The sequence below is a fragment of the Pungitius pungitius genome, chromosome 18, assembly GCF_949316345.1.
Source record: "Pungitius pungitius chromosome 18, fPunPun2.1, whole genome shotgun sequence".
Classification (NCBI taxonomy): Eukaryota; Metazoa; Chordata; class Actinopteri; order Perciformes; family Gasterosteidae; genus Pungitius; species Pungitius pungitius.
In genome coordinates this window covers 142,071-157,500 of record NC_084917.1, presented here as the reverse complement: position 1 = coordinate 157,500, position 15,430 = coordinate 142,071, and the positions used below count along the sequence as shown (strand labels likewise).

General features: G+C 41.7%; 3 protein-coding genes and 1 long non-coding RNA gene across 5 annotated transcripts in view; 3 read left to right on the top strand and 1 right to left on the bottom strand.

Annotated features, from left to right (window-relative positions):
- ppp3ccb (protein phosphatase 3, catalytic subunit, gamma isozyme, b) overlaps positions 1–222 on the top strand; it is a 21,824-nt gene extending 21,602 nt beyond the window's left edge. The window contains exon 14 of the mRNA XM_037485602.2: positions 1–222. This exon is cut by the window's left edge and continues 819 nt beyond it. The gene's annotated coding sequence lies outside the window, so the exon portion shown is untranslated.
- A 714-nt stretch (positions 223–936) lies between these two features.
- Positions 937–10,422, bottom strand: dmtn (dematin actin binding protein). Of its 2 annotated transcripts, XM_062558722.1 has the most exons (14): positions 7,196–10,420; positions 6,390–6,464; positions 6,003–6,146; positions 5,760–5,804; positions 4,841–4,949; positions 4,549–4,593; positions 4,329–4,457; positions 3,621–3,718; positions 3,435–3,540; positions 3,299–3,354; positions 3,100–3,155; positions 2,799–2,862; positions 1,488–1,568; positions 937–1,360 (listed from the first exon to the last, which is right to left on the bottom strand). In XM_062558722.1, the coding sequence occupies exons 1-14, from the start codon at positions 7,202–7,204 to the stop codon at positions 1,247–1,249; spliced, it is 1,131 nt and encodes a 376-aa protein (XP_062414706.1). In that variant the 5' UTR covers positions 7,205–10,420; the 3' UTR covers positions 937–1,246. The 2 variants fall into 2 exon arrangements, with proteins under 2 accessions (XP_062414706.1, XP_062414705.1); XM_062558721.1 differs by lacking the exons at positions 937–1,360; positions 1,488–1,568; positions 2,799–2,862 and adding an exon at positions 2,893–3,017 and having other exon boundaries at positions 3,110–3,155; positions 7,196–10,422.
- On the top strand, positions 6,092–6,453 carry LOC134107194 (uncharacterized). The gene is made up of 3 exons (XR_009942692.1): positions 6,092–6,188; positions 6,222–6,325; positions 6,357–6,453. It is a non-coding gene; the product is annotated as an uncharacterized LOC134107194 (long non-coding RNA).
- A 1,489-nt stretch (positions 10,423–11,911) lies between the features above and the next one.
- On the top strand, positions 11,912–14,891 carry pbdc1 (polysaccharide biosynthesis domain containing 1). Its single transcript, XM_037485606.2, has 6 exons — positions 11,912–12,029; positions 12,531–12,596; positions 13,599–13,658; positions 14,031–14,171; positions 14,261–14,372; positions 14,457–14,891. The coding sequence occupies exons 1-6, from the start codon at positions 12,000–12,002 to the stop codon at positions 14,543–14,545; spliced, it is 498 nt and encodes a 165-aa protein (XP_037341503.1). The 5' UTR covers positions 11,912–11,999; the 3' UTR covers positions 14,546–14,891.
- The last annotated feature ends 539 nt before the right edge of the window (positions 14,892–15,430 follow it).

Genomic DNA, 15,430 nt, shown 5'->3' with positions numbered 1-15,430 from the left:
GGACCGAGAGGAGAACCTTAGGTTTCGGGGGGCGTTGTGTTCGAGGCCTCTTTTCTGACTTCATATCTCACCGAATGTACAGAAGAACTTTCCATTTCAATCAAATGTGTTTTTTTTCTTTACAGCTAAATTTGAGAAGACATAAAGAGGGAGAACTTTCCTGTGGAGGTTCTGCTCGTTTCTGTTGATGTTTCACTCATTCAAATAAAATCCAAACCAAGAGGCGTGTGTCTGTCGCTCCGTGCTCACGGGACCTTCTAATGACAAAGTTAATAATAGAGATACAAATTCACCTTCATTTCTGTTTAAACTCATTTAAATAGTAACTTCTGAATCATTATTTACAGCATAAATGTACAGAGTCTGTTTTTTTTAGGGTCGAAGAGGAACTTATTGTACGATTATTAATATTCTCACAAACGGGGCCTTTTTGGGACCTTTATCTTATTCAAAAAGTAGTTTAATTTGGGATGGATATCTGCACTGTTAAAAGATTTGATCATTTTTGGGTATAAAGAAATGTCTCTATAGCCCCCTAGAAATGAAAAAAAGACCACAGAAGGCCAGTTTAGTTTTGTGATGGTACATCAGAATGTTCTGGTCCTCACAGTGACGCCATGCTGACCTTCACTCTGCCTGACGTGGAGTCACTGTGAAACTATTCTTACCTCATTTATAACCTGAAATGGACCCAGAAAGATTTTGAAGGAAACCATTCAGCTGATTGATGGTATTTTTATTTTGAGACACAAAGGGCTTAAATCCATCATCATGTCAAAGATAACGGTGGATGTTTTCCTGCCGTTGCTCCACACGCTTCGTCCTCCAATCCATAAGCTTTGATTGGGATAAAAACTGTCTTGTATCAGACTTATTGATCTCACTGCTGTACTAATTATTGATCAGATCATAGTCACATGATCAATAATTGAAATTGATTTATTTAACTTTGAGGAGGAGGAAGAGGAGGAGGAAGAGGAGTTCTTCTACATAAATGCCACGTTCGTGTAGAACGTACTTCTCAGTGATCTGATTGGTCTGAGACCTGGTAACCATGGTGATGTAATGTAGTTAGTAGCCAGCTGCAAACCTCTAGAGAACTGATGATGACGATGATGAAGGTTTGCTAGCAGTAGTGGTTATAAGTGCAGCACAAGTAGTGTGTGTGTGTGTGTGTGTGTGTGTGTGCGCGTAAAGAGTCAATCTCGTGATTGCTTAGATGGCGGTTAGATGAGGTCACTTCCTGTTAGAAAAGCAAGGCTTTCTTCTTCAGCTCGTTCCGTCTCCACAGAGACAGCCGGTCGAACTCGTCCATCGGCATCCCGAAGAGCTGCTGGAAACACTCCGGGGACAGATGTCTCTGCAGGGACACACTCCCGTTAGATCAAAGTACCTCATGGCCGTGTAGATACCAGCTGACAGAAGACCTCATTTCACAAGAGAACAAGGTCAAGATCTACCACACACACACACACACACACACACACCTCCAGGCGAGTGCGGTCGACTCCTGGTGGCAGCCTACAGCGCCCTCTGTGGGTCACAACCAGTGCTTCGTAGGGATGAATCTGGACACAACGAGTCTTTATGAACAACATGTTTTATTGTTGTGTGTTCATGCATCAGGGGTCCGTTTCAAGAAGCATGTTAAGTGTAAACTCGCAGGGTCAGTCGCTATGGTAACAGCCTGTGAACCTAACCTGTTCGGGAGCAGGTGTTCTTTCACAAGCTCCTCCCTCTGACAGCAACCAGCCAATGACACGGCCCTCTTTCATTTCCTCATCCATTCAATTACTCTGGAACTATTGGAACTTACGCGTGGACCCGAGCAGCAGTTTTCTCCCACGTTTGCAGTACTAATAGACCGTCTTCACAAAAAACAGAAATTTGTAATCAATGTGAAGTGGACTTCCTGTCAAGACACATCAGGAGAAAATGTGTTGACTGGCTCACAGATTTACCTACAATTACATTTACGTTGCAAGACTGTTGGAGGAAAGCTGTTAGTTACTGTACTTAAATAATGTATGTAGAGTATAGAGGATGTAGAATACCTCACTAAAGCATTATAGTCTGCTTTTATTTGAGGTATCAATCTGTTCTGTTTGGTTCTCCAAGTGAACGTCGTTTTAGGGGTGAAATGGTAAAGGAAAAGGGCTTGGACACAAATGTCAAACTCGCGTTCCGGCTGCCTGCCGTCAGCGAACCGTCGGCCGTATCCAAACCTGAAATGAGTGGACACCCCTGGGACGGCCTCTGGTTTCAAGAGGCCGACAGTGACCCCTAAAACGTAGTGGTCTGAGGTAAAGTGTCTGCTGCAGACACAAGTGCTCCCCTTTTAATGCTAAAGGTTGGTCCTTCATGGCAGGAAGCCTGAATCCATGTTGGTCAAACATCACCATCAACAGGGAAGCAGTGAAACCACAGGTTTAGAAGAGCCAGCTAGCTACAAGAACTCTCTGCTGCCACCATGTGTTTGGAGGGGTTTTGGTTTTGGTAAATTTGCAAAGTCTGTTGAGCCTCTGGTGAAAACACTAGCAGCCGAAACAAACTAACTCGCTAACAAGCTAACTTGCTAACAAGCTAACTCGCTAGCCAGCAGCGAGCAGCTGTTCGGGAGCCACGGTCGTTTTCGGGGTCAATGAATTAATGTGTTTACTTGAAAAAGCAATACCGTGATTTACCGGGGTCTCGTCAGAATGTTTCTTGATGGCGGCATATTAGCGTGCAGCCCTACATCCTACTTGAAACGGACCCCTGGTCTACAAGGATTCATTTCATAAACATCTGTTGCTCACCTTCTGCTCAAGGATACTGGGGAGAGAGTTGCCTCTGTCCATCCTCTCTCTACGAGCACCTGCACTCTACACACACACACACACACACACACACACACACCTTGTGTTAAACATCATCACACTTAGTGAAGACTAGAACACGCAGTCTGAGCAGGAGACATGCAGAAGACATTTAGACGACATACAGGAGACATGCAGAAGACACACTTACCTCAGCAGCTGCAAAGACACAACAAAAGGAAGTCAAATCAGTCATAACAATACTTGTGTCTCAGAAGATGTTTTTTCTCTTGGGTGAAACTCTTTCCTACCTTCTTGTTCTTTCTCTCTGTCCGAGGAAAACTCTGCCGACTGCATCTGCAAACACACAAAGAAAATCATTGCACACTTCATAATGTTTGTTGTGAATGATTCTGTTTGTCCGTCACTGTGTGGTAATGAAAACGCTTCATGGTCCCAGCGAAGCTGAGCGTGAAGCGGCTCTGCTCTCCGTCACGTACTCTGGTCAGACCCGGTCCAGAGTGTGAAGGAGACTTTGACGCACTCGCTGACACACCTGCAGACAAACAACAGGAAGCAGGTTGAGATCTGACTCCTCCTCTGAACACCAGGACTCCGCCCACAGAGGACTCTTACTGGTGTGCATGTGCGTCCTGTCCGGCAGCGACTGCGTCTTCCTTCGGAAATCAACGTTCTTGTCTTTCTCCTCCTTCAGGATCAGACGGCCCAGGTTGGACTTGATCTGTTGTCACAGGAGCACAGAGACCTTTGGTTATCTTCTGGAGATTCTGTGTGTCCAACTCAGAGGTCCAACCAACTAACCTTCTCAAGAGCATGCTCCTGCAAAGTCTCAGCTTCTCCCGTCAGGTCCTCAAACTTGTCCTCCTCCTGCAGGTCCTTCCTCTTCCTCCACTCCATCTCTGAGGGTTCAGGCTTAAAGTCAGGTGGAGCTACAGAAGACTTCTTCTGTGGTACTACAGCAGTGATACTACGAGTTACCATGGCAACGACAACAAAAAATCGGTCGGCATATCACCGATAGTGAGGTGTAAATATTAATGCAGGCGTACGGGAGTATGAACGTGATTAGAAACAAAGCAACACAAAGGCAGAGAAAACTGTTCCAATAGTTCCAGAGTAATTGGATGAAAGAGGGCTGCGTCATTGGCTGGCTGCTGTCAGGGGGAGGAGCCTGTGAAAGAAGAACACCTGCTCCCGAACAGGTGAGGTTCACAGGCTCAGTTACCATAGCGACTGACCCTGAGCTTTAGTTACCTCCCTTTCTGAAACAGACAAGAGTTTCCCTCTTCTCAAGGTGAACAAACTCTGAGTTTACACTACACCTGGATCATCTTAGCTCCTCCTTCTCAGCCCGACTCGGCCAAGGTGGAACCGATTAAAGCCTGGTCTGTGCTTCTTTTTCAGAGAGACGCAAGAGCCCCTTGCTGCCTTTGCACAAACAGCTGAGCAGACAAGTTACTACCAAAGGAAGAACCAACGTTTTATCAACATGCTTCATTAACGGGTTACCCATGGCAGCCAGAGAGGGGGGGCAGGGCCAGAACTCCGTCTCGATCTTCGACGGGACGTTGGGGTCCGGAGGCTGAGCGGCCGGGAACTTTGCTGACTGAACGACGCCTTCAAAGTGTTTGTTGACTTCTGAAGACATCAAGAACACGACGTGAAGAAGAGGAGCAAACACAACGTGAAGAAGAGGAGCAAACAGCGAGGAAGAGGAGGAGGAGCTCACCATGTTTGTAGATTGGAGGCTTTCTGTAAATATTTGCTCCGTTATCTGAAAACATGATTCTCAAAGTATCAAAATGTATCAAAACATTAAATAATGAGATTTGTTTTTTCCATTTGTGTGACATTATTTAGATTTAATACGCTGTAACCTGGTGTGTGTGTGTGTGTGTTTGTGTGTCCTTGTTACCTGGCCTGTGTGTGTGTGTGTGTGTCCTTGTTACCTGGCCTGTGTGTGTGTGTGTGTCCTTGTTACCTGGCCTGTGTGTGTGTGTGTGTGTGTGTGTCCTTGTTACCTGGCCTGTGGAAGTGTTGATGGCTGCCGCTGACCTTGCGTCCGACGTGCAGTTGCAGCATCGATCCACCAGGTGAACCGCTGTCGCTCTCTGCTCGTTGTTCCTTCACCTGACAAAAAATACAGATAATAATTACTTACTCTTACTTTCTCCCTCCTGAGAACTCCTCCTCCTCCTGAGAACTCCTCCTCCTGAGGCCGCCTCCCCCTCCTCCTCCTCCTGAGGCCGCCTCCTCCTCGCCCGTCTCGTTGGCTCTTTCATGTCTGATCTATCCAATGGCGTCCAGCATTTCCCAGCATGCAGTGCTTAATTCATTCAGGTGAGCCGACAGCGAGGAAGAGTTCACTTTTAAATCTGACGATACAAACGTTCTATTCGATCAGTGAAGTTCCGTCGCCCTGGTAACCGACGTCGTGTTTTTGAATACACAGAAGGGAACAAAGTGCTCGTAGGTCGAACGTCGTCAAGCTGAAATATCACAGCTTCTAAGTTAAGGATTATTAACCAACAGGTAAAATGTTTTAAAATCTGCAGTAGTTTTAAAACTCAAATATGATTCTTGCAGCTGGAATCTGGAGTGAATAATATTTTTAATACAAAGTGGATTCTTCTCCGACCTTTAGTTAAACCATTGAAACACACTAACCCTTGTTTTAATTCCATCTGAGATTTTAAGCCAATGAGACCTTAAGAATAAAATCGTCAATTATTGCGACTATGGTTAATGACCAAGGACCTCCATCACATCTCCATCACACACAGACCAAAGCATCGGGCAACCTCCATTATTTCAAGATCCTTCAATGAATAAAAACCCATTTTGACTCAAAATATTTAATTTGTGGTCAGAATGAGTTCATATAAATATGATGAAGCTTTTAGAATCTGTAAAAAATCACATTAAAGCAGGAGGTCTTACCTCAGGGGACATGGTGGGGGACGAGGGGGGAGGAGACAGAGACCTCTGCAGACAAAAAAGAGACACAATTAGACACAAGGAGACAGAATGAGAACCAATGAGACACAAAGAGACACAAACAGACAGAATTAGAACCAATGAGAGACAAAGAGACCATAACCCTAATACTAATAATTAGTGACATATATATATATATAGACAACATGTTAAAACCTATGTGTGTGTCTGTGTGTGTGTGCGTACTTGTCTGCGTGGGGGGTCGAGGGGGGAGAAGGTGAGGTGGGGTTGGTAGGTCATCAGGTCGGGTCTCTCCACCTGCAGGATGGATTTATCTCTGGGAAGAGCAGCGAGGTCCCTGTAACCCACCACCTGGTCATGGACCCTCGCCTACACAGACACACACAAACTCTTGTTTCAGGTCTGTCTCAGGTGTGTTTCAGGTGTGCTTCAGGTGTGTCTCAGGTGTTTCAGGCATGCTTCAGGTGTGTCTCAGGTGTGTCTGATGTGTTTCAGGTGTGCTTCAGGTGTGTCTCAGGTGTTTCAGGCATGCTTCAGGTGTGTCTCAGGTGTGTCTGATGTGTTTAAAGTGTGCTTCAGGTGTGTCTCAGGTGTGCTGTAGCAGCAGTTTACCATGATGCCAGTAGCAGGAGAACCTGGGGTGCTTGTCCCTCTAGATGATGGATGCATGTTGAGCCGTCCCTCCACCTGAGACCATCAGACAACTTAATACCACCTTGTTTTTATGATTTGATTCGTTGTAATCCATCAGACTAAAATCCATGAAATAGATGTAAAGTGTGTCAACAAAGAAAATTTAGAACACACACACACACATGTCAGGTAACAAGGACACACACATACAGGCCAGGTAACTTTGGTATATGGTGTTTGTCAATAAAGTTAATAATACAGGAAATATATATATATATGTCAACATAAACTTCCAGAAGTTAACCAGAAGTTAAGTGCGTAAAAGTCCGCTAGGTGCAGTCAGGTACATGGAGATGGAGAGAGCTTTTTGCATTAGAAGTAAAACAAAAAGAACTGTGCAGAGGAACATGTCAAACAGAAGGGGGACGAGTGGCAAACAGACCACTTAAAGCACCGCTATGCTAAGCTAGCTGCTATGCTAAGCTAGCTGGAAGAGTTCCACTCGATTGAATTCTGCCTCCAGGATGATCATATGTGTGTAGTTTTGTGTTTGAAATAACATTAACAATTAAACAACAAAGTCTAACATACACATTTTCTAAAGTGATTCCTCAAAACAAACATCCATTAAAAACAACAACATTCATAAAACCAGCATTAATGAATTTCAAAATGTGTGATTAACTAGTTCATATGTTTTAATCTATTGACAGCGCTAGTAATAATATATTAATGTAATTAGTTATATCTCTGAGAGCTAATTAATATGTAGGATTATTGATTACCTTCTGCATGACTGGATGGAAACGTTCCGCCTGTTGGTTTTTACCAGCTACTTCAGAACCAAGCAGAGAAATATATACATTTTTAACAATAAGAAAACAGAGGAGGAGGAGGTGGAAGACGAAGAAGGGGAGGATAGTATTATTTAAATGTTGTGTGGGTAGCCCTCAGCAGATTATCAGCACCTCCAGTCGGACCAACGCCCTGCTGGGCCTCAACAGTCGTCTCTATGGCAACGCCCCTCCCTCCAGAGTCACAACAGAAACATCTCACCTGCTGGGTCTGACCTCAGCTTCTGTTAGCATGTTCCTGTCTAGTAGTATATTATGTTAGCATGTTCCTGTCAGTTAGTATGTTCTGTTAGCATGTTCCTGTCTGTTAGTAAGTTCTGTTACCATGTTTCTGTCTAGTAGTATATTATGTTAGCATGTTCCTGTCAGTTAGTATGTTCTGTTAGCATGTTCCTGTCTGTTAGTATGTTCTGTTAGCATTTTCCTGTCTGTTAGTATGTTCTGTTAACATGTTCCGGTCTCTTAGTATGTTCTGTTAGCATGTTCCTGTCTATTAGTAGGTTCTGTTAGCATGTTCCTGTATGTTAGTATGTTCTGTTAGCATGTTCCTGTTTATTAGTATGTTCTTTTAGCATGTTCCTGTCTCTTAGTATGTTCTGTTAGCATGTTCCTGTCTCTTAGTATGTTCTGTTAGCATGTTCCTGTCTATTAGTAGGTTCTGTTAGCATGTTCCTGTCTTTTATTATGTTCTGTTAGCATGTTCCTGTATGTTAGTATGTTCTGTTAGCATGTTCCTGTTTATTAGTATGTTCTGTTAGCATGTTCCTGTCTATTAGTAGGTTCTGTTAGCATGTTCTTGTCTGTTAGTGTGTTCTGTTAGCATGTTCCTGTCTATTAGTATATTCTATTAGCTTGTTCCTGTCTGTAAGCATGTTCTTGTTAGCATGTTCCTGTCTATTAGTAAGTTCTGTTACCATGTTTCTGTCTAGTAGTATATTATGTTAGCATGTTCCTGTCAGTTAGTATGTTCTGTCAGCATGTTCCTGTCTGTTAGTATGTTCTGTTAGCATTTTCCTGTCTGTTAGTATGTTCTGTTAGCATGTTCCTGTCTCTTAGTATGTTCTGTTGGCATGTTCCTGTCTCTTAGTATGTTCTGTTAGCATGTTCCTGTCTATTAGTAGGTTCTGTTAGCATGTTCCTGTCTTTTATTATGTTCTGTTAGCATGTTCCCGTATGTTAGTATGTTCTGTTAGCATGTTCCTGTTTATTAGTATGTTCCTTTAGCATGTTCCTGTCTCTTAGTATGTTCTGTTAGCATGTTCCTGTCTCTTAGTATGTTCTGTTAGCATGTTCCTGTCTATTAGTAGGTTCTGTTAGCATGTTCTTGTCTGTTAGTGTGTTCTGTTAGCATGTTCCTGTCTTTTATTATGTTCTGTTAGCATGTTCCTGTATGTTAGTATGTTCTGTTAGCATGTTCCTGTTTATTAGTATGTTCTTTTAGCATGTTCCTGTCTCTTAGTATGTTCTTTTAGCATGTTCCTGTCTCTTAGTATGTTCTGTTGGCATGTTCCTGTCTCTTAGTATGTTCTGTTAGCATGTTCCTGTCTATTAGTAGGTTCTGTTAGCATGTTCCTGTCTTTTATTATGTTCTGTTAGCATGTTCCCGTATGTTAGTATGTTCTGTTAGCATGTTCCTGTTTATTAGTATGTTCCTTTAGCATGTTCCTGTCTCTTAGTATGTTCTGTTAGCATGTTCCTGTCTCTTAGTATGTTCTGTTAGCATGTTCCTGTCTATTAGTAGGTTCTGTTAGCATGTTCTTGTCTGTTAGTGTGTTCTGTTAGCATGTTCCTGTCTTTTATTATGTTCTGTTAGCGTGTTCCTGTATGTTAGTATGTTCTGTTAGCATGTTCCTGTTTATTAGTATGTTCTTTTAGCATGTTCCTGTCTCTTAGTATGTTCTTTTAGCATGTTCCTGTCTCTTAGTATGTTCTGTTAGCATGTTCCTGTCTATTAGTAGGTTCTGTTAGCATGTTCTTGTCTGTTAGTATGTTCTGTTAGCATGTTCCTGTCTATTAGTAGGTTCTGTTAGCATGTTCCTGTCTATTAGTATGTTCTGTTAGCATGTTCCTGTCTGTTAGTAAGTTCTGTTAGCATGTTCCTGTCTGTTAGTAAGTTATGTTAGCATGTTCCTGTCTGTTAGTAAGTTCTGTTAGCATGTTCCTGTCTGTTAGTATGTTCTGTTAGCATGTTCCTGTCTGTTAGTATGTTCTGTTAGCATGTTCCTGTCTGTTAGTAAGTTCTGTTAGCATGTTCCTGTCTGTTTGCACGTCAGCACTAAATATAGCTTCCTGTCCTGAACTGTTCGTGCCCCTTCCATCCGGCAGGAGGTTGAGGTCCATCAGGACTAAGACCTCCATCCACACCAACAGTTTCTTCCCTTCGGCAGTCGGGCTCATCAACAGAGCCGCCCCCCCCCCTGACTGACTCTCACTCCCATGTTCATTCACTTTGTCACTTTCACTTGTCACTTTGTTTAGCTGGTGAACTTTATCTTTATTTTTATTTCTAATTTTATCGTATCTCCTCTAACTTACTAACGCATAGCTTTAGCGTACTAACCCATAGCGTATATTTTATTATACTTTTATTTTATTTTCATCTTATGGCTGCACTATGTCGTCATTATTGTCTTGTCATTGTCATGCACCAACCGCCAAGACAATTTCCATGTACGTCCAACATATGATGGCAATAAACGTTTCCTGATTCCTGTTGACTTAGCTTCTTTTTGCTGAGACGAAATCTTCGTCTTCACACTTTAAAATCAGTAAGATGACTTTTGTGTGGATTGTGTTCCTTTAGGCAGATGCATGCTAGCACTTTTCCTCTGTTCCCAGTGTTCGTGCTAAGCTAAGCTAATCAGCCTTATTCTGAATGTCTGACTGAGAAAAAACGTTTTATATTTCACTGACTTCTGAAGGGATAAAACCAGAATAATATGATATCATATATCAAAACAATATTAACTCGTCATATATTCTATTTTATTTATTTGAGTATATTTGAAAGGGAAGGTTTTTCTGTCTCTGTGGAAGAACTGATGCGGCGTCTGAGAGCTTTGTGTCTTCTGATCACTAAGAGCTTCTCCCTGCCACAGATCATCAATATGTGTGTGTGTTCCATTAGACCACACACACACACACCGACACACAGACACACACACAGACACACACACACACACACACACAGACACACACAGACACACACACACACCGATCAGAGGAATCCTCCACATTCATTCAATATGCAATAACAAACTAATATTTAAGACCAGAAATACAAATTAACAAAAGTACATCTGTTGCTTGTTATTATTGACAATGAACAGATTGTAAGTTTACTCTAAAACGATCAAATAGATAATCTGTTTATTATTTAAATGTTCATATTTAAAGGACCTTTTGAAGAACAATTACTCAAACAATAATTAGTGTATGCAATGAAACTTCATATTTGAACTTTAGGTATAAATATAGTTTTTTGATTAAAGTATTACAGCGGTGTTTTAGAGGTAATCAATCACATTATTGATTGAATTTTTCATTCATTCAAGAAATCAAAAATAAACTGAAAATATTATAGTTTTGAACCATCAACATATTTATCAACGCTAATTAAAACATGTTTACTGACATGTTTTATTAATATTGTCAATAATAATAACAATAACAGTGGTATAAGTAAAGTGCTGTTTTCTTAATATAAATGTAATTAAATGAAACGAGACTCATTTCTGAGTATTGATCCGCATCGATAATCACAATAACGCTGATTATTATTATGATTTTTATTCTCTAATAAAAAGATCAAACAGTCGGTTCGACGTTCAAACAGAAAATCGCGTATCCTTCAGTTGATGGGCGTGGGGGGGGGGACGGGGGGGGGGCAAGTGCGTCTGCAGCAGCGCGATAAAAACACGGCGTGAATATTCCCGTTAAACGCGCCTCTTACCTCCACCAGGGCCACAACCAGAACCAGGACCAGGACCAGGACCAGAACCAGGACCAGGATGAGCACCAGGACCACCGGAGAGCGACGGTCCGCTAGAGCCGAGAAGGGCGGAGGAGGAAGGGCGGAGGAGAGGAGGAAGGGTTGAGGAAAGGAGGAAAGGGGGCGTGCTATGATGACTTCACATAATGTGATCCAGAGGAAATATTAATATTAACCTTATTAACCGTTTCACTAACATTACAGTTATTGATGGGAGAAAAGAATCGACACGTTTCCTATTCACTGAAATAAACCGAGCAGTGTTTCTCTTTATGGGCTTTATTTTTACTTTTACTCATAACTATTCAAATATGTATTTCTCTGTTTTCGTATCTTTCTTTAGAATTATTTTTGAACGTCAAAGACACCATCATTGTGTTTGTGAAGTAAATAAGAGAAGCAGAAATCAGTTGTAAGATGAAGTTCACGTTTTGTCCACAAAGTGGCGGAATAAACTGATGTCATTTAAATGTGCAGAAGAAGAGCAGCAGAATGATAAAAGACACACATCAACGACGCTGAATTTGATAAACTTTAATTACATAAAAAGCTAGTTGAATCTGGAGAAATGTCAATTTGTTGAATACAGTATTAAATTGGACATGACGTGCTTGGTGAAATTGACGTGATCAATAACGTAATCAATATTTGAACTTTATCATCTCTGTTGCTGGTGGGTGACAAACGCGAAGCCACTGCGCATGCGCACATCTTCACCTCATAGACGATCTTTGGTGAAGCAAAATGGCGTCTGAAGACGTGCTGGCTTCTCTGGTAGGACTCAACCCGTCTCTAACGTTTAGCTAGGGACGCCGTGGCGCCTTTGACGCCGACCTGCTTCCCCGGACTCTGCTGCACGTGTGTGGCGTCTAAAAGATGAACGTTTGTAGCCTAGCGAAGTGCGGCAGTGAGCTAGCTGTGCTAATGTTGCTAGCATAGAAGAAAACACGTGTAGAAGCGCAGCCGTGGATAAACAAGTGTCACGTGCTTGACTTACGGCATCAGATGGGACGTGTCGCGTGCTGGATTTATGACATCATTGTATAACAGTCCCGCATGAAGCCTTTACGTCACAAGCTAAATATATATATACGGTTTGTGTTTATTATATTGTTTCACGTGACGTCACAGTGTTTTTTCAGATTAACGAAGCATTTTCAATGTGCATAAATAATATATATGAATAAAGTAGAAGTCTTAGTAAAATAACTATAGTACAGTCTAGTGTAACATTTGTAGTTCCTGTTGTACTCAATGTCTCTTCCGGGTTCACAGGGGGTGGAGGGAGCCTCAGCAGCCGCGCATGCGCTGTCTCTCCCTGCGGACGCATACGGAAATGACGTAAGTTTTGGTTTTATATTTCCACCCTTTATTTTCTCCCAGTTGTGGAGAGAAAGTAAAGTAAAATTACTTTAATCTACTAGTGATATTTTGGAGAAAAAACTCAAAAAAACCACAAGTGTATGTATGTATAGTTGTTGTCTAATATATATATATATATATATATATATAATGTGACAACAATATAAAGATTTAATTAATAGACCTTTTTCACAAAAACTGGAAATGCGTAATCGATGTGAAGTGGACTTCCTGTCAAGCACCAACACATCAGAGTCTTCACAACTCACAGATTTACCTACAATTACATTTGCTGACGTTGCAAAACTGAACTAAATAAATAAATAATGTTAAAGCCCAACGCAACGTCAACAGCTGGTGTTTTTGGCTCCTTGTTCCTTTTGGGGGTGAAATGGTTCCAAGGAAAAGGGCCTCTGGTTTCAAGAGGCCGACAGTGACCCCTAAAACGTAGTGGTCTGAGTGCTCCCCTTTTAATGCTAAAGGTTGGTCCTTCATGGCAGGAAGCCTGAATCCATGTTGGTCAAACATCACCATCAAGCTACAAGAACTCTCTGCTGCCACCATGTGTTTAACGTGGGTCTGACAGACAGGAGGAATATAAAATATATAATATAATATTTAAAAAAGAACGATTGCGCATTTCTGGTAAAAAATACTAAGTTGTGAAAAGGTCTCTTTATTCTGTAAATTCAGGTATTTAACTATTTTTTGTTGATTGTCATTAATCTTAATGAGATAAACACAATGAATTAGAAGCTCAATTAAAGTAGAATTAACTCAAACTAGTATTTTGTTACTTTTGATTAAATGTTTATACATATTGATTCTCAGGTTCATTTTAGAAGTTGTGGCTCAACTACATGCATTCATTTAATAATTCTTTATTATTGCTCATCGGAGATGTTGGTCAAGAGGACAAATCTCCCAGAATGCACTGGGCTCGACAACCACGGCCTGTAATGTTCCTTCTTCTGCTTCCAGCCGCGGCTGGAGGTCATGTGGGCGATGAAGGCCTACAACCACGCAGAGGTCTACTTCAATGTGAGATGTTTGCCTCAACTATTTGTCACATTGCAACAACCAATCAATACTGTCATTATTAAACGGATTCCATCATTGATTAGTTGTCACGTCACTCAATGAGATTGAGAGCACAAGTTATTGATTAGAGGTGATTAGATATAGATTCATCTGAATTATCAAATAAAGTTGCAACGCAATATAATTATACAACAAAACCTACGTCATCATTTCTATACGTTTTTATTGTAGTTTATTTGACTTTTTATGAAGTATCGGATTAAATTATTTTAATTAGCTATTTAATATATTCTTCATTGTGTGGATTATAGGCCACGATGAACACATGAACTGTGTGTTAGATGTATATTTAATGAGTGGATGATTCTTCAGCTCATCTCCTCGGTGGATCCAAAGTTCCTGAAGCTGACGAAGCTGGACGATGAGATCTACTCCAGCTTCAGGGAGACCTTCAGAGACCTGGACCTGAAGCTGCTGAGGACCGAGGACCTCAAATCGGACCGGGCCAAAGAGGTGTGTGTGTGTGTCACTGTGTGTGTGTGTTACTGTGCGTGTGTCACTGTGTGTGTGTGTGTGTTCATGGAGGACCGTTGTTCTTTCAGACCTGGAGGACCTTCTGTAATCAGTTTGAAGGACTCATCGAGGACTTTAACTACGGAACTCTGCTTCGTCTGGACTGTGAGAAAGATTACACCGAGGAAAACACCATATTTGGTAAGTTTGAATCTCACTGTGGAAAATACACTAAATATTTATAATATAATTTTTTTTAAATCACTAAAGTTTTCCTCTTTCCAGCCACAAGGACTCAGTTCTTTGCTGTTGAAATCGCTCGAAACAGAGAAGGCTTCAACAGCAGCGTGTTCCTGTCCAAAGGCTCCCAGTAACAGGGACCCTCCCCTCCAGTACCCCCCCCCCCCTCCATCTTCATTGTATTTACTGTAAAGTTGTATTGTTTATTTTTTTTAACAATGAAGTTGCCTGTAACCATGGAAACACAAAATAAAATCTGAATCTTGTTTAGGAAAAGTAACGTTACATCAGATGTCATTTATAATTAGTAAATAATTTGATTACTGTACTACGCTGAAGTATTTTTACAATAATACTTCTATTAGTGTTTATTGCACATTTTACAAGTAATCAATTACTTTAGAAGTTATTAGTAATTTAAGTTCATCCAGCTCTTATTTTGAAAATGAACTGGATTAAATAACACTTCATGGACCCCTTCATGTGTTGTGATGTCATCATGTTCCTCTTCAGCTCTGGACTCACAACACACACAAACGCACACAGAGCAGCGTGCAGCACGCGTTGCAGCAGCTGAGCCACCTTCATCTTTTATTGGGTCCTTTGTGAAGAAGACGAGCAGCAGGTAAAAATCCACCAGGTTTATTTGCAGTCACGATGCTCACAGGACAGACTACGGACCAGCTAGCAGCAGCACGACAGGCTCCGCCCCCTTCCTACATGTCCACACACACACACACACACACACAACCCCTCCGGGGGGGGGGGGGGGGGGGGGGGTCCCAAAACCTGGTCCGAGGAATCCAGAGTGTAAACAAAATGGTGGAACGTGAAGCCATCCAGAGGGGAACATGTGACACACGGAGAGGATGCCGCAGTGCATGATGGGAAACATCAGCAGCTACTTTCTTCACTTCATTGTTCTATGAAATAAATACTGAGCTCCTTTACTGCTTCGTTTTGGATTGTCAGACAAAGGTTATTTAAATCTGTTGTGTTAGAATGTGATAAATGGTTTT

Bases quoted from the DNA above. Each gene is read 5' to 3' on its own strand.
- pbdc1 (XM_037485606.2), top strand. From the start codon at position 12,000: ATGGCGTCTGAAGACGTGCTGGCTTCTCTG. The intron at 12,030-12,530 runs GTAGGACTCAAC...CCGGGTTCACAG, and splicing joins AAGACGTGCTGGCTTCTCTG to GGGGTGGAGGGAGCCTCAGC. The intron at 13,659-14,030 runs GTGAGATGTTTG...ATGATTCTTCAG, and splicing joins ACGCAGAGGTCTACTTCAAT to CTCATCTCCTCGGTGGATCC.
- dmtn (XM_062558722.1), bottom strand. The intron at 6,147-6,389 runs GTAAACTGCTGC...GTGTCTGTGTAG, and splicing joins CTCCTGCTACTGGCATCATG to GCGAGGGTCCATGACCAGGT. The intron at 4,458-4,548 runs GTGAGCTCCTCC...TGATGTCTTCAG, and splicing joins GCCTCCAATCTACAAACATG to AAGTCAACAAACACTTTGAA.